The sequence below is a fragment of the Apiotrichum porosum genome (genome assembly GCF_003942205.1).
Source record: "Apiotrichum porosum strain DSM 27194 chromosome Unknown scaffold_2, whole genome shotgun sequence".
Classification (NCBI taxonomy): Eukaryota; Fungi; Basidiomycota; class Tremellomycetes; order Trichosporonales; family Trichosporonaceae; genus Apiotrichum; species Apiotrichum porosum.
The window spans coordinates 2,537,271-2,556,734 of record NW_021167109.1 but is presented as its reverse complement, the minus strand read 5'-3'; the positions used below and the strand labels follow the sequence as shown (position 1 = coordinate 2,556,734).

The window sequence follows — 19,464 nt, the reverse complement described above, 5'->3', positions numbered from 1 at the left end:
GTGGAGTCTCGCGCGTGTGCCCGTCGACCCCGGCGCGTGTCCTAGCGACGGCAGACGTGCAGGTGTCGCAGAGTTGTGCGCAAGTGAGACTCTGAGAGCACACGCGTGGACGAAAATGGCCTCGCCTCTCCGAACTGTCGACTTTTGCTGGACCACGCTTTTGCCGCCCGCAGCTTCTCTGCAACCGGCTCTCTCACGACAACCAAAGCCAGCGCAAGAGCGCACACAGGGCGACTGGAACGCAGAGCGCAGACCACAAAGGGTTGCCTGGGTGTCGCGTTCTGTGAACCACCGCGTAGTGGCCCACGCGTATGCGACTTTTCGACATTCGCAACCACGCTCCCCCTCTCAACCCTCCCCTCTCATCATCGACACCTCCCCCTCCTTCTACGCATGTCCCACGGCAACAGCAGCTGCGCAGATGTCCAGAAGCATCTGGCACTCGCACGCCGTTTGTTCGCCCGTTTTACGTAACCCGAAACCGCCCGCGCCGCCCGACTTTTTCGACAACCGTGTCCTTCAACGTCCCTGCTGTCTGATTCCACCACTCTTTCAACCTTACTGACATTCGCCTCTCAGAATGCAGATCTTCGTCAAGACGCTCACGGGCAAGACCATCACCCTCGAGGTCGAGTCCTCGGACACCATCGACAACGTCAAGTCGAAGATCCAGGACAAGGAGGGCATCCCCCCTGACCAGCAGCGTCTCATCTTCGCCGGCAAGCAGCTCGAGGACGGCCGCACCCTTTCGGACTACAACATCCAGAAGGAGTCGACCCTCCACCTCGTCCTCCGCCTCCGTGGTGGTATCATCGAGCCCTCGCTCAAGGCCCTCGCCTCGAAGTACAACTGCGACAAGCAGATTTGCCGCAAGTGCTACGCCCGTCTTCCTCCCCGTGCCACCAACTGCGTGAGTTGCGCAAAAGCTAAAGAAACCCGTGAAAGTTCACCAGCTGACCCCCTCTCCAGCGCAAGAAGAAGTGTGGCCACACCTCGCAGCTCCGCCCCAAGAAGAAGCTCAAGAACTAAGCGGCTTCGCGGTCTCGGGCTATAGATACCGCGAGGGGTCTCGGTAGCTCGATGTATTTCTTCTCTCGCAAGGGATACTGTGCATGACCTCAGAGATGCAGAGCAGTGTGCAGGAAAATACTAAAAGATGGTTGCAAGACACGAGAGCAAACGGTCAGACGATGGTGATGGCTAGATGGTATCGTCGTAGAGTGTCGTTAAAGGGCATGTGGCGAGCGCGTCAGTGTGACGCTGTAGACTGCATGTGTATGTAGACCAGCAAAGAGCTCGTAAACCTCGGTGGCGAGACTCGAGCGTTTGCCTGCACCTGGCCGCTCTTCCATGGTGAAGGTTTCGTTGGCGAGCAGAACGCGGCTGGCCAACGGAATCAAAATCCCCCTGCAAGATGAGATGAGCCAGACAAGTGGAGGTGGCCTCTACCACAACTGGCTGCATCAAGCCACCCACACCACCATTGTGAGCGTCCTCTCTCGACCATCCCCACGACTTCCGCCCGCCATGTCGCACGAAGAGGAGCTCGAGAAGGATCTCTCGCACATCCACTGGTCGTGGCCCGAGGCCATTGCTGCCAACCCGGCTCGGTCACTCGCAAACTCGGACCTGGCGTGAGTCTTGAGCTCAGAGTCTTGCTCCAGTGTTGGTTGCTGGCCCACTTTGTCCAGGCCGAGCTGTCCCTGGCTTCTTCCAGAACAGCTCGCGACGGCCTTGCTTCATCCAACATGGACTCTCTAGACATCTGACTGACACTTCCAGGATGGACTATTTCGCATTCTCGCCATTCTGGGACTCGAAGAGTAACAACAATGTCCTGCGGACCCAGCGTCGCGTCGAGAACCCAGGCTACGGCCATGCCGAGGAGAAGGTGTACGTTTACGGGCATCAATTTTCCAAGGATACACGCTGACCCGCCTGCCAGCGAGCTCACCGCCTTCCGCACGGGGTTTGAATACATTGTCGCACACGCACGCGCGCCCGACGTGTTTGTGATCCACCAGCGTCCCGTGGTCCGCGACGGCTCGCGGGGGCCCGTGTCCCACGCCTACTTTATTATCCAGGACAAGATCTACATGGCGCCCAACCTGCACGACGTGGCTGCTATGCGGCTGCGGAACGCGCTGCACCTCGTCGAGCGGACGTTTGACGCGCTCGAACGCGCGCGCCCGTCGGCCAACCCCCGTGCCGGGGCTGCGTGGCGCGCGATACCCAAGACGGAGAAGGAGAAGAACAAGGACAAGAAGGACGGGGAGGGCGACGAGGGAGCAGGGGGAAAGGACGGGGACGGGGACGCAACGATGGACGAGGCGACCGGCACGCCAGCTGCCAAGGGCAAGGATGTGTCGAGCAACGACAAGGAGGCCGACGACATCGCTAGCGTCGGTTCTGGGTCCGGGTCCGCGTCTGCGTCCAAGCAGGCCGGACCTGACTGGCACCTCTTCCACGCCCTCGCGTCGACGCGCGCGGCCCTCGGCGACTTGGACGCTCTTGCCGCCGCCCCCGCGCCACTGTACGACACCTTTGCGGAGGCGCGGGCACTCGAGGCTGCTGCGTTGGCGTCGTTGGGCCGTGTCCCGCAACAACCGCAACAGCTGCAACAGCAACAGCAACCCCAGCAGCAGCAGTTGGCTGGGCCGGGCGGCGGGCTCGGGCTGACTCCTGCTGGCACGGCGGCGCCGACGCCGCTGGGTCGGAGGATGAGTACCCTCGCTCCCAGCCTGGCTGGCGAGTCGCCCGTGGCCTAGCTGTTCGTCTCTGATATTGTATTTATACCCCGCATGCACATAGCACCATATGACCACGCAAAAAGACCCCCTTCACTCTCGCCGACAGCCGTTTAAAAGTCCTTTTGTCGCATTGTTGTATGAAATCAACTATGATTTTAATGTGCTGTGCGCCACATGTTCTGCGGCACGTCATCTAGTTTGCAGGCCACGTCTGCGGCGTGTCGCTCATCTCAAACACCAAGTCGGCACCATGGGCCAGCTGGGAATGGTCGATGATGACGGTCTTGTGCGGCCGGCCATCAATGGTCAGGTTCTTGATGTACTTTTTCTTGCCGCTGCTGGCGCCCTTGGCAGTCACCCTGATGGTGCCGCCGGCAGGCAGGTCGAGTGCGATATAGTCGAAGAAGGGCGTGCCGACCACGTATGTCGCGCTGGCGGGGTCGACGGGGTAGAAGCCCATGGCAGAGAAGAGGTACCACGCAGACATTTGGCCGCAGTCCTCGTTCTGGATATGTCAGTCGGTGAATGGTGGCAAGGTCGCCTCGCTAAACTCACACCCGAGAGGCCAATGTCGGTGTGGTTGTACTCCTCCTGGCCGAGTTTGAGGACGGCTTCCTGGGCCTTGTGAGGCGCGGCAAACGAGTAGAGGTAGGGCTGCAGCGTGAGTGCGTGTCGACATTATCCAAGCGTGGCGATCTCATGACTCACAATGTGGTGACTAGGCTCGTTGGTGTGCAGGTTGTGGCCGCCGGCAAAGTGGCGGTCGAGGAAGTCGACAAAGTTCTTGGGTCCACCCATGAGCCTGATGAGACCAGGGACGTCGTGCTGAAGAAGAGTCAGCTGTGATGACTCATGGGCACGTATTCCAGCTCACCATGACATTGAGCGAGTACGCCCAGTGGTCACCCTCAGTCCAGCCAGCGGTCTCGCCGGCCCACGACCCGTCCGAGTTCTTCGCCTCCATGAAGCCCGTGTCGGGGTTCCACAGGTTACGGTAGTACTGGGCGCGCTTCTCAAGGACCTCCGCGTCAGTGTCCGCGCCGACGGTGCGTGCCACAATTGAAGCAGCATGGTCGTCGTCTGGAAATGTGTCAGTTGAGGACCGCATCGCCATTCAGCTCCCAACTCACAAGCATAGTCCAAAGTACGCGAGCCAGACTCAGAGTGCAGGTCGTCTGCGACATATCCAAGCTTCATGTACTCGGTGAGACCAGCGCGGACCTCCTGGGGCGTGTGCTCCTCGCGGTCAAAGAACTTGAGCTCGGTGTCACGGTCAGGCGGAGTGAACGCATCCTTCTTGACAGCCTGCCACGCCAGGTCATAGTTGAAGCCCCGGACACCGGCCCGCATAGCCTGGGCAATGACACTGTCGGCGTGTGTGCCGACCATGATGTTTGTCTCGACAATGTTCTTCCACATCGGGAGCCAGCCGCCCTGCTGGAAGTCCTGGAGCATCGAGTTGATCATGCCGGGAATGCGCTCGGGGGCGATAAAGAGCTGCCAGGCGGTCGTGGCGCGGAACGTGTCCCAGATCGAGTAGCCAGAGTATGAGATACCCTCGGCAGGCATGTCGATGTAGCCAGAGTAGTAGCGCCACATGGGCTTTTCAGGGCTAGCCGCATTCTCGCTCACCTCGTACGGGTAGACGAGGGTGCGCGAGAGACCGGTGTAGAGGACCGTCTTGTTGTTGGTAGTGGCGCCAGATACGCTGAGGCGGTCAAGCTTGTCGGCAAGAGCGGTGCGTGTCGCCAGTGAGGTCTCCTCGAGAGTCTGGCCGTCGGGAACCTCATAGTCGAGGTTACGACGCGCATGCTTGATACTGATAAAGCTGACACCGACGCGCACCTCGACAACCTCGGTACCAGGAGCAAAGGTCACGTAGCTGGAGAGCACCTCTCCCTCGCCCTGCAGCACATTGTCCTTGACCTTGCCGTGGTGTGAGATGCCACCCGAAACAAACGGCTTGCTGAACCGGGCGACAAAATAGCCCTTGAACCTCTTGGCAGGGAGGTCTTCGCCAACGAGAACGTTGCTGAAAATGTCAGTAAAACAAGGCGGTGTATCGACGGGGGGGACACATACTCCTGGCGCTCAGAGCTCCATCCGTAAACCTCGTTGAGCTTCTTGTCAATTGTAACCTTGCCAGCAGGGAAGGTAACGTTCTTGGGGTTATGGGTGATGACGGTGGCACGGCTAGCGTCGAGAACAATGTACGGCGCAGCGTCTCCGTTGGGACGGAAGGTGAAGCGAAGGTGACCGGCTCGGGAGGCTGAGGCAGGTAAGCAACGACGAAAGACCGTCCCCATCTGCCACACTACTTACTCTGAGCCAACTCTGCGTCAATGTCGCCGTTCTCGCCACGCAGGACGTTCGAGTAGTAGTTAACACTGGCGTACTCGTCCTGCCTCTTGAAGTTGAGGCCACGCTTGTCAAAGTCAGTGACCACGGCGCCGAGGCCGGCAGCGACCTGCGCCGGGCCCGACTCGCCCATCCAAACGGCGGGCTGGTGCGTTCCAATAAAACCGTGCAGACGCGTATCGGTCTGGTTGTAAGGGCACATCGATACGTCTGCTACGTCAGCGTCCAAGCGTGGGGTCAAGGGGATGGGGTCGACGGTCTTCGGCTGCGGAAACCAAACAGGCGCCGAAGTGGCACCACTCGTGGTAACAAGCGCGGTGGAATTTGTGGGGCAGTAGCGCTGGGCCGCCGGCAACGTGCCAGATATTACCAAAGCAAGCATCTGGACTCACAGTTCTGGCGAGTCTGGGGAGTCCAGCGGGTCATGGCGAACGGCGGGGCGACCGAGGGGATCATGCCTGAAAGTCAGCATTCTGGTCGCAGGCGCGCCACACGGGCATACCTCCACTGAGGTCGGGTTCGGGTCTGCCGCCAGTGTCAGCGTTATCCAAAATGTCCACGAATTCGGCCAAGTGTTGCTGTGTTGCTACGTTGCTTTCCACATTGCCCAACCGGTCCGGTGGTCCGGGACCAGCTTGTACATTGGGCTGGAAGCGGCGTGCTGCGAAATATTTCGCGACGTGGAGACTGTTGCCTGCTCGAGAACGAGGGGAGGCAGCGTCTGCCTCGACGAGACAGGCACTTGGGTGGTGAGGACGTAGCCGCTCCCCTGCTCCGTTTTTGTGGTGCAAAGCGAGATGGAGAGCACACACAGCAGTGACCCGACAATCACATCGAGACCAGACGAAGTCACTCACCCTCCATTGCCGAGCATGACATTGACGTGGTACAGCGCGTCCGAGTACGGGGTGCAAAAGGCGGAGGGGGCACGCGTGCTGCGGCCATCGCCAAAGTCGGCGTGTCCATCGACCATGGTTGATGTCAGATAAGACACGATGGCCTCAAACTGGCTCTGAGCATTGTCAAGAGTGTTCAGAATCGAGTAACCGCCGGGGACGTAGCGTGCCCAGGACGACGCATGGCGGGCGACGAGGAAGAGCGAGACGACCACCGCGACGAGGTAGAGGACGGCCGAGAGCGGGGTTGCGCCGCGTGCGCCGCGTTTAGCTGGAAGAGCTGCGCGAGGGGCTTGTCCACGGGGAGGCGGAGAGGTGCGCCTCTTTGTGGCCATGGTGAGATGTTGTGCTTGAGGAGAGTGTGAAAAAGGAAGGAGGGTGAGACCGTGAGAGAGAACAATATATATGCTGCTCGTCCGTTACTCATGTTGCTCGCTTGCGCGGGGTGACGCGTGTGGGGTCTCCCTGCGCGGGCGATTTGTGCGGGGGTGCCAGGAACATTGCATTGTGGGTGGGTTCTATTAAAGCATTAGGTGCTTCCGGGGTCATTTTGTAATGAGCGGGGGGTTGAATTGTAAATCCAATTAGTGCTGTGGGGGGGAATGTGATCGCGTAGCAGCACAAGGCACCACCCACCACCCATCGTCCCCATTCGGCCAACGAGCCGGAATACATTGCAACCACCAAAGCAGGCATTACTCAACTCCACGTTCATCAAGACGGCTTCCAGTCACGGCGCCGTTCCCAGCCTCTCCACAGCACACACACTCCACACTCCACATCTATCGCTCTCTCACGACCCCTCCTGGCCCACAACACATCGATCAACAATGAGTCACGGCCGCGGCCTGGCGTCAGGCATTGGCGGCCTTGTCAGTGACATGATCGCCAAACACAGACACCCAAGCGATAGCAACAACAGCTATACGGGCTCGAGCCAGTCGTACGCTCCTCACGCGCCGACTGCCTACTTTATCGCGTCTGGCAACCCCCTCGGCTCCAACGCACCCGCACTCACGCCCATCGTCACTCCGGACGCTGTCCCAATACCGCCCACAGCGCTGCTCTACTCGCTGTCCCACCCAGACCCAACCACATGCGAGCGCACACGGTTCTTCTTCGAGTGTCTCCCAGACCCGGTAGGAACTGCGTACCACGCCATGTGGTTTGCCCGCAACTTCCTCACGCTCCCACAACAACAGGACATGGCGACATGGCGCCACCGGACCATTGACGTGCTTCTCGAGGACAAACCGGGGCTGGCGTGGACGTCTGGCGGACGCATCACCATCTCGCTGCAGTGGTGTAACAACCTCTTGAACGACTGTCGCAGCGGCAAGCGCACCATGCAAGACTGCACGTTCGAGTTCAAGGGTGTCAGTGAGTACCAACTGGAGACAACCCTCCTGGAAGCGGTGCTCGTGTAGTGCGAGACATCTGGCTGATGACATGCTGTGCAGTCTTGCACGAACTCGTCCATGTGGTGCAACGCGATGGAAGCGGGAGCGCACCAGGGTGGCTCATCGAGTCGATTGCAGACAGCGTCCGCATGGCAGCGCACTTGGGCCCACCCCACTGGCGCAAACCTGGGCAAGCAAGACGTGATAAGGGCTGGGAGGACGCGTACGATGCCGGCGCCAATTTCCTTATGTGGATCATGGGGGCTGTTGACGAAGACGCGTCCTGGGGACCATCAAGCTCTGTCGCAGCGTTTGCGAGTCCTTCGGCGATCTGGTCCGCGCCCGCAGCACAGGCGACGCAGTACCCTTCGTCCTGGGGACCGCCGCCGCCGGTGCCACCTCGTCCCGGCAACTACAAGTCGAGGCGGCCACCGATCCCAGAGTTTGTGCAGTATCTCGACGCACGACTCGCCGGCGAGCGATACAACGACATATGGTGGTACGAGATGACCGGGGCGAGTCTGCCACAGCTGTGGAGCGAGTACATGGACTATTACGCGTGAAACCAGCGTCAACGCGTGGGGCCTGGGCCTGTCGTCTCGCAGGAGTGTCTCTGGGCTCTTGAGCTTGAGAATTGTATGACATGAGGGGCATAATGAACGTCACACTGTACAAATACAACGAGAATAATACTATGTTATCTGGGGGTTCTACGCCGGTCTCGACGACGATGTAATAGACGCGTGGCCCTTGCGCAACGCAAAGAACAGGAGGACCACGCCGCCCATAGCTGCGAGGACGAGGACCAGGCGAATGACAATGTTGCGCTTCCGGCCCTCTTCGAAGAGCTGCGATTTCAGGCGCGCAATCTGGTCGGTGAGGGAGATGGTCTGCGAAATCGTCAGCTCAGTTTTCTGTCGGACAGGTCAGCCCATGTAACTGACCACTTCCTCTCCCCAGCGCTCAATCAAGGACAGGGCATCGCTCTCGCTATCCGCTCCGCGCATACGCTCAATCTTGGACACTTTGCCCCTCCGACCACCGCCAGAGCGGGAGCGCGAGAGTGCCAGTCCATTCTCCTTGTCGTCCTCCTCGGGGAGGAAATCGCGCCAAGGGGTGGTACGTTGCCGCATTGTCTCGACGTCGGCGGTGCGTTCGTCCTCGAGCGCAGCTAGACGTCCACGGAGGGCGGGAACGGCTTCATGCAGCGCTGCGTAGAGGTCTGCTGTCGCTTTCTGGGTAGGCAGTCAGCGTCTATCGTGAGACACAGCAAGTTCCGAGTCGTGGGTGAAAGCAGAGGCATGTCTCGGAGTAGACCGTACAGCAGCAGGAAGTGAGGAAGTATGATGAGAGCACGACACAACTACTCACCTCCGCCCTCACGTCCAGCTCGCCCAGTCGGGTGAGGATTGACGGATACTCGGAGAAGACACGATGCTCGAATGTGGCCTGGGATTACAGTCAGTGCTGTGTCGATCGCGGAAAAGGTTTGAACGCTTGTACGCACCTTTGACGACCGGAACTTGCGTGAATGGTCTTCGCACAGCGCCGTTAGACGCTCAATCTCCGCTTGCAGAGGACTGGAGAGGCGGTCAGCTACGTCTACGGTTGGCAAAAAACAAAGCTGGCGTGCAGACCCATGACGTACTGAGCTTCCTCAGTCACATCCTCTCCGCTGGTCCGAGGCTCGTCGTCATCAGTGTGCGTGCGACTTTGCACAGCCGAGGCGGAACGACCGCTCCGTGGACTCGTCTGGCGCGAGAGCAAGGAGGGGTTGATGACGAGTGGGGGCAGCGCAGCAGGCTGCATGGCGGCAGGGAGGGCGAGGTTGGCGGGCGGCACGGGTAGTGGGGAGACGCTTGTGGAACGTGACACGGTGCTGTGTTGTCCATTCACTGGCAGGGTTGCGTGTAATGGAGGGGACGCGGCTGCGGCGATGGGTGGTGACGCGAGCCTGCCTCGCGGGTGAGGGGCAGCACTGCGCCTGCTGCCTGGTGGCGAGGTTGCCATCGGGGATGGGGGTGAGGTGGAGAGGTGATGAGGAGGATGTTGCAAGCGATTGCAGACGTTGTATTCTGGCGCAAGCTTCGAGGCCGGCGCGTTCCTGGACCGACCCCCGGAAAGCCGGCACGCCACTGCTCTGTGGTGTTCTTCTTTGTCTTTTGTCTTTTGCTGACCCATGGTGTCGCCATGCAATGAGAAGCAGACAGTGGACAAGGCTCTGTACACGTTGCATTCCTATTTCTTGCCATATCATTCTGCCTGGAGCTGCACAGTGCGCGGTGCGTGGGGACCAACGGTGGAGAGGGGTGATCGTTTGGCTATGGATGGCACCCATCCCCTTGGCGAGAGAGCGTGCCTGGCCTTCAGTGGTCACTCCCTCGCCGTCATCTTGCTGCCCCCCTTGGTCGTCCACACCCACGCCACGTTACAACTCCTCTTCTCTCTCTCATTCAACCATCTCTCTTATCCATCGTGCTCCTTAGCATGACAGACAAGAACGACACCATTCCAGACGGTGCGAACACAACCGACGCCGCGGGTGACGCGTCGGCACACGAGAACAACACCCCGGCGCCCCAAGTCGACGCCTCCACGTCCGCGACCGCGTCCGAGCCTGCCGAGCCGTCCGTATCCGAGCCATCAAAGGCAGAGACCAAGGATGAAATCAAGACTGAAGCTGCCCCTGCCGAACCCGCCGTAAAGGCCTCAGCAGAACCCACTGCCGCCGCTGCGAGCGGGGGTCTGCAGCTGAGCGACTTGCCGCCAGTGTCGACCGGCACTATCCAGGTGAGCGCGTCGCGTCCAGTCCCTCAACTGACGTCCCCCCCAGGTCGAAGGCGGTAAAGAGCACGAGACAAAATCTCGACGCGCAGAGGGTGTGACCAACATCGCAACCAACGTGGACGTACCCTACACTCCTTCTGCGCGACACGCTCCCGATAGCCCAACGACGTCACTAATCACGTCGCTGCGTACGCAGCTCGAGCTTGTGTCCGAGCAGGCGCAGCAGCTCAACACCAAGCTGGTGGCGAGCATCTCGCGCCACGCCGACCTCGAGGACCAGGTGTATGGGCTGACGCACGAGCGTGAGCAGACGGCGACCCACGTCGCCGAGCTCGAGCGTGCAAAGGCCAAGTGGGAGGAGAGCATGAACACGGGTCTCCTCGTCGAGCATGCCCAGATCCGTGATGAGATGCAGCGTCTCGCTTCCAACCTCGTCGAGGAGGAGAGAAGACGTGGTACCGCCGAGGAGGAGCGCACAAAGGTTGAGAACGAAGTTGACGAGCTGTCCGCGACGCTCTTCCAGCAGGTAAGCTGCCTTGCGTCTGTCACGGAGCTGACATTCAGGCCAATACGATGGTCGCCGTCGAGCGCATGGCCCGTGCCCAGGCCGAGGACCGACTCAAGAACTCGGAGGAGAACTTGACTGCCGCCGAGGCCGCCATGCGCGACATGCAGGCTCACCTCCAGTCTCTCCCATCGCTGCAGGCCGCTGCCGCTGCTCGCGCCCCCCTTCCCCGCCGCTTCCTCTCATCGCACCCACCATACGCCGAGTTCCTCTTGCTCGTTCAGCATCTCCGTGCCGCCCGCCCACGATCCATTCGCGCTCGCGACCTCTACCCCGTCCCTTCCCTCACCAACCTCTTGCACCAGCCCTTCCTGGCGCGGTGCGTCGCTGAGGATCACGATCCTACACTCCGCCTTGACGCCGCTGCCGACCTTGGATGGGTCAGCCGTCGCGCCGTTGGAACTGCCATTATTGCAGGCGACCTCATCATCGAGCCCGTTGGTGCTGCTTCTCTGGGACCCGGCCACGCCATCAACTGCGCCATGTGCGGCCGCGGTGTCTTTGGTGGCGGATCAGAGTCCACCTCGAATGCCTCTTCTCGCTTTGGTCTCAAGCTCTTCTCCTCGCCAAGTGCCTCGCCAGCTGCTCCCGCCAGCCAGTCCGTCTTCGTCTTCAAGATGGCCAACGACCCTCAGCCCAAAAGCTACCCTCTGTGTCGCAACGGCTGGTGTCTCGAGCGTCTTCGGGCGGCCTGCGCACTGTGGCATTTCCTCCGCACAGGCCTCGTCGTGCCGGTCTGGAACTCGGAGGACGTTGCGCACTCGCGTCAAGTTAGTGGTGCCAATGCCCCCTACCGCTCGTCGGATTCTGAGACTGTTGTCGTCATGAGCGAAAAGGACATGTCCGCTCCGCCCAGTGCCAGCAGCGAGGCCTTTTCGGACGTGACCGACCACTCGTCTTCTGCCACTTCTGCCTCTGCATCCAACACCGCACCCGCACAGCCCGAGCCAAAGCGCAAGGGCGCCTGGGGCTTGGGCTTCAAGCTCGGCGGCGGAGCGTCTGAGAAGACAACCACGTGGGGCGGGTGGGTAGTCGCCCCACCACGCCAAAGGACACGCCTGACGAGGAGAAGACCGAAGAGGCTGCCGAGTCTGGCGACAAGGAGAAGGGTGTCGTTGGTCTCGAGGACGAGCTCAACGAGAAGGAGAAGCCGCCCGTCGTGGACATCACGCCGGCCGGGAGGAGGCGGCTGACCTCACTGAGAAGCCCCAGACGCCCTCCCAGACGCCTTCTCCAGAAGACGAGACCGCAACCAACTCGCCAACCAAGGACGCTGCCGCTGAGGCTGTCGCCGATGACCGTGCGTCCGTCAAGTCGTCCGAGGGCGACTCGTTTGCTACGCCCAACGCCGAAACTCGCGAGCTGCCAATTCTTGACGATGCCCCCGCAGCCGATGAAACCAAGGAGGCGTCGGAAGACCAGGAGCCCAAGGAGGAGCCCAAGGAGGAGAAGGACGATGCCGTCAAGGAGGAGGTCGAGGCCCAGGCCGAGACACCTGAGGCCATTGCCGAGGCACCCGAGGTCAAGGTGGAGACACCCGAGGTCAAGGTGGAGGAACCTGAGAAGAATGCGGACAGCCCAGCCACTGAAGAGTCTGGGGCGAACGGCTCTGCAGCCATCGTCGCGCCGCCCAAGTCGCCTTCCCCACCCGTTCGCTCTGCCGCCCGTACCCCTGCTCCCCCTCTCCCACCGCGCGCGGCTGGACGGCCACGCCCCAGCGCCAGCTCCGCCGTCGACAGCGTCATCAGCCCTCCCCAGACGCCGACTGCTGCCTCGACGGACAAGTCGGGCAGCGCCGAGAAGGCTGACGAGTCGGTCGACGAGTCCAAGGATGCCGCTGCTGAGGCCGAGAAGCCAAAGGCAGAGGCGGAGGAGGAGGCCACTCCTGCCGAGTCCGCTGACGCGCCGATCGCGACGGAGAAGGCCGTCGACGAGCCTACAACCCCGACCGCAGCGTCCCGCGGCGTGCCCCCACCACCACCACCCCGCCACCCGACCATTGCCGCTCACTCCTCCCTCCCGTCCTCCCCCACCGCCCTGCTCCCGCCCCCACCACCGCGCCGCGTCGTCTCTGGCGCCACCGCAAAGGACGGGCCCGCACCGCCGTCGCCGCGCCTCCCGACCGAGGAGAAGACGTTCGCCACGGGCGAGTCATGGGAGGTGCGCACGTGGCGCCAGATCGTCAAGCTCAAGGAGGACATGTGGCGTGCGAGGGTTGGTGTTGTTGATGACGAGTGACGAGTGTAGGGCGTTAGCCGGCCGATTAGATGTCAATGGAGGGGGGAATGGGGAGCGATACGTCTGCGGAATATAACCCACGTACTCTGGAGGATACCATGTTTATTGTTTGATAGAGCAAAATGATGCTGTAGGTGATTGACCTGGACTGAACATACGATGGAAAAGTAATCATGTGGGGCAACAATGTTGCTGTTTGATGGCTGAGATGGACGCAGTATGTCAGGTCGTCGGACATGCGGGAATTTGATCAGCCGGTCGCCCCCTTGAGACGGACGGATGTAGGTGGTGGTTACAGGATGTTCTGTTTTCCAAAAAAGAAAAATCAGGAAAACCATTGGAAAAGCGGCAATAAAATGCCGGCTTGCCCCCCTCCTCTGTCCTGGATCCACGACCGGTACATGGAACTGTCCCTAGAGGTGAGGATGACCTGCGCAAGCACAAAGTAACAAAGGCTATAGCTATGCATTGGGGTTGGGGTTGACAAACAGCTATGAAATATATTCAAGAAGGACAAATAATAAAAAAAGGTGGCTGCAACTGTTGCGGGCGTGGGTAGTGGTCGTGGTGTGTACAGAAAAATGAGAATGGTTTGTGGGCTGCGCACAGCGCTGGCCAAGACTGGTTTCCACAGTTTATGGATGTTGTGGGTGTTGGGTTCGTTGGTGATGTGTCTTCTTTCAAGTTCTTCGTTGTCGTCGTGGTTGTTGTTGCTGTCCCTTTCCGTCTCCGTCTCCATCCTCATGCTAGTAGTTTACACCGCCTGCGCTCCGCTGCCCGTCAGGTACGCGTCGAGGTCCCACCCGGCCTCGCCGGCAGAGTGCGGGATCGTAAAGTCGACGCCGTTCTGCGTCTCAAACTTGAAGCTAAACGTCGACCCGACGCTGCCGCGGTTTGTGTGGCCGGAGGTGGACGCCGATCCCGAGCCGGACCCAAAGCTGCGCCCGCCAAACGTGTGGATCGAGGCGTTGGTGCTGTGCGCATAGCGCTTGGGGTACGCCTGCGGGGTTGCGGAGCGGTCGGCGGGCGCCTCGAGGCTGCCGCCGCTGGCCATGGACCACAGGCTCGCGGCACTGGGACGACGGCTGCCGCCGGCGGCGCGTGGCACGTCGTCCCACTGTGGCGGCCACTCGGGCCAGTCTTTGGCCCCCTTGCTGCTACCGGTGCGCTTGGCCATGACCGAGACCTCGGACGACTCGGACCGGGGCAAGCTGGCGTAGCTCTTGGACGTGCGGGCAAGGTGAGGAGGGAGGCGGGAGCGCGAGTAGGACATGATGGGCTCGTCAAAGCTGTCGCTGTTGTCGTGCCGGTGGGGAGCCGGGGGGATGGGGATGCCGAGGCCCAGGCCAGCAGGGTCAACGGGCACAAACCCACCCTCCTTGGGGGTAAGGTCCACCGCCGACTCCATGTCCGGTGGTCCGGGGACCTTGATGGCGCGTGGGGCAATGATGGTGTCGCGCCGTGAGTCGCGACGGCTGGCTGTCACCATGGACTCTGGTGCGCGCGGGGCAGGCATGAGGGTGTCGCGACGAGGGTCGCGTTTGAGCTCCTGCGACTCTCTCAGGGTCTCCTCGCTGATAACATCTTCGCGTGCAACGTCGAATGGGATCTGTTCCGTTTCACAGTTTGATCCTGACGACGAGGTCGACGCCGAAAGGGCTGCCAAGGCTGGCACCGAGACGGCCGAAATGGACACGGACGCGCGGTGGCGAGCGTTGTGGCGGGGCAGGAGTTGCAACAGGCGCCGAGGTTTCAGTGGGTCACCGGCAGCGGCGATAGCCGCTGCGCGTGCCATTTTGGTGGTGATGAAGGAACTGGGCGGTGGGGTCATCAGGGCCGTGTCCGAGTCCATGCTTGTGTCTCCGCGATACGAGTCCGGAGTATTGCACGCCGTGGTTGGCGACAGGGGGGACAGTCGGGTATCAACAGCCGTGGCGTCTGTGAGTGCGGCGCTGGACGTGGGAGTCGCCACCGATTTCTCATTCTCCCTGGTGACTGGCTCGAGTGCACTAGACAGGTCGAGTCCCTTGACACCGTGCTGTCCGCGATGGGCCTGGAGAAGGAGGGTGGGTGCCAGGACGGGCGAGACAATGTCCTCGGTACTGGGGCTTGTGCATACCGATGAGTCACCGCCACTTGTCACCGTGTTGGTGAGAGAAGGGGTCCGGTGAAGTGTGTCCGTGTCGTTAGGGGTGCGGTTGAGAACACCGTCACCTGTTGCACTTGGAGTCGAGGATCCAGACGCGGCCGCGGCACGCTCAGCGGCCTTGCGTGCTTGAAACGCGGCAAAGCGGTCAGCCTCAGCACGACGCTGGCGTTCGAGGGTCGCCTCGAGGATCTTTTCGAAACGGTCTTCCTCGACATCCTCCTCCACGGGCGAAGGCAGGGCAGGTGCTTGAGGGCTGGCAGGTTTCAACGAGCTGTCGTCATACGCCCGCGGGGTCGTGGGGCTCATTGAGTGGCGGCGGCCAGCGGCAGACGCAGCAAATGCGCGCTCTGAAGTGGTAGAAACGAGCGTGGGTGCGCTGATAATCGACTTGCTCGCACGCACATGGCGGAGCATGGAGGGACCACGGCTGCCATTGGTATAGAGAGGCGAGGCAGAGGCACGCGGGACAAGGGTAGGCAGAGTGGACGTGGGTGACGTGCAGCTTGACGAACTTGACTGTCTGGACATGGCTGGCGTGGAAATGCCTCCCATGCTCGTTCGCCTCTGCAGGTCCCTCGTGGCATCCTCAAAGGAATTGAAGCGGGAATTGGAGGAGCTCGATGGAGAGCCCGATGGGGAGAGTGGCGGCGAGGCGACAAACCGTTCGCCGCTCGTGTCGACACGAGGACGCCGGGGTGGCGGAGGCACTGCCACCGGGCCTCGGAGGCGTTCGGAGCGGTCCTGTTCGAGTTCCGAGGTGAGTTCGAGGTCCCAGGAGAATTGAAACGACGAACTGCCGATGGACGACTCGGGTGCATCGGAAACAGGGGGGAGGACGTGTGCCACAGCGCTTGGCGACTGGGGTGGCGAGATACCATCAATGGATCCGGTCCACGGGCACGGCCTCCGCGGGGCCTGCAACGTCGAAGCACTAGTGGCAGTGGCGGGGGTGGTCGGGTAAGTTGATGACGCCTGGGAGGTTGCCGAGAGAAGCGTGGCTGTCGACCCATTGCGCGCTACGTTGAGGGTGCTGTTGTTGTGGTCATGCAGCAGGAGCTTGATGGGAGGCTCGTTTCTGGTGCGCGTGTCAGCACACATGCGGTTTGCGCCGACAGAGACGCTGGGAGAGACGCCAAGGAGACGCCACCTGCTTGCGGTGGCACGGTGCATTCCAGGAAAATCCCTTTGGGATATCCAGGATGGGCAGCAGGGACGAGATGGAACCCCATCAAGATCAATGGATCAATGGAACATGCAGGCACGCAAAACCTGCAGGACTGCACGCCGTCTCGCAGTAGGATCGCCCACCGCATGCGTTGCTGCAATGTGGCCCGAAACAACGGAGGAGCGGGTGGACGCATGTGGCCAACCGTGTGGCGAATGTGTGGCACAGTTTTGTGCACAAGTGGACGGATATTCAAGTCCGCCCCACTCGCGGTCACTCGCACTCCGGCCCCCGTCCAGCGATAGATACCACAAGATCAGCCCCCTCGCAACATCGCAGCTCATCGGGCCGCGTACGGTGATGTGAAGACGTCGTGGGTGGGGAGGGCAAGACTGCGACAGGGTCTGTCGGTGCTCTCGGCATAGGGGACACTAGCAGAGCGACCGTGCCCCGCATGGAGTGCGAGTCGAGTGGTCGTGAGACGCACACGCCGTCGCCGGTCAGCGCCACCCGGGGTGCGGACAAACTCGAGCGCACCGACAGGACAGGAGAGAGATCGCACTTTTCAGGACACGACAGCAGACGGCAGGCAAACCCACTCACCGTTTCTTGTTGGGAGTGAGGCGTTTCAGCACCCCAGTAACCATGCGGCGCCCGCGGCCCGGATGGGGCGCGTTTGGGGGAACATACATGTCCCAGACGTTGCCTTTTGGGAGTGGGACGCGGGGGAGAGGAAGCTCAGGCAGCGGGGGCACTTCGTGGTCTTCGTCTTCGAGGGTCGACAGCCAACCGGACTTGGACGACTTCATTGACCGCGGAGATTTAGGAACACGAGACCGAGAGGCAATCCTGGACCGGCCCGATTCGTGTGCAGACTTGAGCGACGACGACGTGTTGCTGTTGTGCGAGACGGCGGTGGACGTCGTGGATGGTGCTGTGCTCCGAGTAGACTCCTTTGTCTCTGTCGACTTGCGAGGGAACCACGAGTGCGAGTCTGTACGTGCTTCCTCGCTCACCGGAGAGCTGCTCCAGCGGCTAATTTCGCATGGGGGGGAGACCGTGCCGATCGCTGCTGCGCGAAGAGAATGGATCAGGCTGCCGATCGACCGTTTGACGCTAGCCTCGCCTTGTCCTGCTTTGTACGCGTGCGGGGATGCAGTCGGGGTACAGATTGCAGCCGAAGATCGACGGCGGGGACGAGGAGTGCTGTGGGCACGAGTGGCACGATATGACGACCCGGGCGGCGTGATGATAATGCGACGGACGGGCGCGCGCATCGTCGGGTCGCGCGGGCTGGCCTTTGTACTCGTGGCGACCTGCTCGAGAACAGTCAGCAAACACGCACGCTTACTGCCTTGTGTGGGATGGTTTGTTCCCTCCGTTGCCTGTCGTGCGCGCAGCAAATGCGTGCCGAGTGCGGAAAGACTAAGCCACCGGGCCACTGGTCGCCACTCACCATGGCTTCCGAGCTACGAGCCGCGAGCGCACAAAGTGCCTCTTGATTGAAAGCTGGCGGACCAGGGCGTGGCGGCTGTGTAAATGGAAGTGGACCTGCGTTGTCGGCCACCATGGTTGAACACGACGTGAACAGTGGGGGGGAGATGACACAACCGTTCCGTCGCTGGCGTCGGTTCTTGTTCATTTTCAGACACAAGTTCGGTGGGCCGCGTTCTCGGTCTGTGCAGGAGCTTAGGAGCGTACGAGGGTAGACGCTGTACCTTGTGAGGAGAGGACGCGTCGGCGTGCCAGGCGTCGGCGAAGGGTTTGGGCTTTGGGCCCCTGGGAAGAGAGGCTCTTGAAGGTATGTGGGGAATGCGGCGTGCAGGATGGCGCGCAACTGCCAGGCAGGGGCAGAGCGCAGAGTGTGCTTGCTGGATAGGAGCGAGCAAGACCCCACAGAGCAGGGAGGATACGTCAGAGAGAGGCAAGAGACTTGTCGTCGTCGTTCCCCCCCGTCCAGAGGCGTTCAAGGGTTTGCGAGAGCACAGAGAGGGTCGGGTGGCGCCGAAAACAATGGGCAAGAAGCAAGAACACGGCTGCGTCTTTTCGGAAAAGACCAACATCGGTGCATCGGGCATGCCGAACAGTCTCTGTGCACTGTGCGTGTTTACTTGTTGACCTCGCGCCGATTCATGGGGAGGGGAGCAGTGCGCGCACTGTTCGACGAGGCATCAACGCCCCGGTGCCGTGCGCTGAGCATGTGTTATAACCCACTGTCACCCCCCTTCGTCTGTTCATACCTAGTGTTCCTTGTGGCACCGCCAACGCTATCACTTTCTCCCCCCCGCGACGCCGATCCTGCCAGGGGGTTGCGACCTTTGGATGGCGACCACCTACCTACCTACCTGCCGCCACAAGAGAAAGGCTGCGGTCCATGGGGTCCTCTGCGTGCCCCGGCTATAGATGTCCCGCATGGTGGACTCTGGCGGCAGACACCGCCCGTGTCCTGTTGTCAGGTCGTCCTAGAGACGCTCCCTTGCCGTTCCACGCGTTTCAGACGATCAAAGCCGACGAGTAGGAGAAATTATGGACACGATGGAACGATGGGGTCAAGCGAGGCCAAGCGGCCAAGCGGCTTCCGCCGAACACCGGGGCTTGCGGAGGATACTCACACACCCTGCGCTGTTGGCCTTTTGCCGTCCTCGTCGTGCATACTACCGATACCAGATCCCAGATCTCGCAAGTGCCCGACCCCTCCATGGCTGCATGGCTGTACTGTATGGCTGAAAATAATAATATTTGCCTCGTGAGCGGCGCCATGATTGAGCGCCAACTCGACGCCAAAGTAGGTTGCCGTTGCAAGATCGGTGGGATCCGGTGGCCGGTGGATCGGTAGACCATGACGGTAAAAACCCAAAAATCCAGACGTGTCTGCCGTGCTGTCAGCTGTCCGCTCGGCCGTACGCCATTGTTCGCTTGCTCGTGCGTCCAGACTGCGTCGGCAACAAGCTAGGCATGCTAGGCAACTGTGGCGTCCATTCGGCTTGATCCTGCACAATTGATATTAACGTGCACCGTCCACCTGTGTGGCTGTCTCACTTTATAACCTTGTACCTACACGCTACATGTCAGTGGCCAGCGGGCACGGTTGTTGGGAGGTCAGTCTCCCCCCCATAAGCCACACGGGTCACACATCCCCCAACAACACGTCAGTAT

At 61.0% G+C, this 19,464-nt stretch overlaps 6 protein-coding genes across 6 annotated transcripts; 3 read left to right on the top strand and 3 right to left on the bottom strand.

Moving 5' to 3' along the window:
• Positions 1-1,527: 1,527 nt before the first annotated feature.
• On the top strand, positions 1,528-2,768 carry MED6 (Mediator of RNA polymerase II transcription subunit 6; the record flags this gene model as incomplete). Its single annotated transcript, XM_028620545.1, has 3 exons — positions 1,528-1,634; positions 1,783-1,893; positions 1,946-2,768. The coding sequence occupies 3 exons, from the start codon at positions 1,528-1,530 to the stop codon at positions 2,766-2,768; spliced, it is 1,041 nt and encodes a 346-aa protein (XP_028479517.1).
• Positions 2,769-2,943: 175 nt separating this feature from the next.
• On the bottom strand, positions 2,944-6,339 carry EHS24_005002 (uncharacterized protein; the record flags this gene model as incomplete). The annotated part of the gene is made up of 10 exons (XM_028620544.1): positions 2,944-3,255; positions 3,306-3,404; positions 3,459-3,575; positions 3,625-3,830; positions 3,881-4,782; positions 4,833-5,019; positions 5,073-5,318; positions 5,501-5,566; positions 5,611-5,633; positions 5,966-6,339. The coding sequence occupies 10 exons, from the start codon at positions 6,337-6,339 to the stop codon at positions 2,944-2,946; spliced, it is 2,532 nt and encodes an 843-aa protein (XP_028479516.1).
• A 495-nt stretch (positions 6,340-6,834) lies between these two features.
• Positions 6,835-7,967, top strand: EHS24_005001 (uncharacterized protein; the record flags this gene model as incomplete). Its single annotated transcript, XM_028620543.1, has 2 exons — positions 6,835-7,384; positions 7,465-7,967. The coding sequence occupies 2 exons, from the start codon at positions 6,835-6,837 to the stop codon at positions 7,965-7,967; spliced, it is 1,053 nt and encodes a 350-aa protein (XP_028479515.1).
• Positions 7,968-8,114: 147 nt separating this feature from the next.
• EHS24_005000 (uncharacterized protein) lies at positions 8,115-9,414 on the bottom strand (the record flags this gene model as incomplete). The annotated part of the gene is made up of 5 exons (XM_028620542.1): positions 8,115-8,294; positions 8,349-8,639; positions 8,776-8,853; positions 8,912-8,984; positions 9,053-9,414. The coding sequence occupies 5 exons, from the start codon at positions 9,412-9,414 to the stop codon at positions 8,115-8,117; spliced, it is 984 nt and encodes a 327-aa protein (XP_028479514.1).
• A 477-nt stretch (positions 9,415-9,891) lies between these two features.
• Positions 9,892-12,994, top strand: EHS24_004999 (uncharacterized protein; the record flags this gene model as incomplete). Its single annotated transcript, XM_028620541.1, has 4 exons — positions 9,892-10,194; positions 10,238-10,717; positions 10,756-11,780; positions 11,836-12,994. The coding sequence occupies 4 exons, from the start codon at positions 9,892-9,894 to the stop codon at positions 12,992-12,994; spliced, it is 2,967 nt and encodes a 988-aa protein (XP_028479513.1).
• A 754-nt stretch (positions 12,995-13,748) lies between these two features.
• EHS24_004998 (uncharacterized protein) lies at positions 13,749-17,878 on the bottom strand (the record flags this gene model as incomplete). The annotated part of the gene is made up of 3 exons (XM_028620540.1): positions 13,749-16,218; positions 16,912-17,624; positions 17,765-17,878. The coding sequence occupies 3 exons, from the start codon at positions 17,876-17,878 to the stop codon at positions 13,749-13,751; spliced, it is 3,297 nt and encodes a 1,098-aa protein (XP_028479512.1).
• Positions 17,879-19,464: the final 1,586 nt, after the last annotated feature.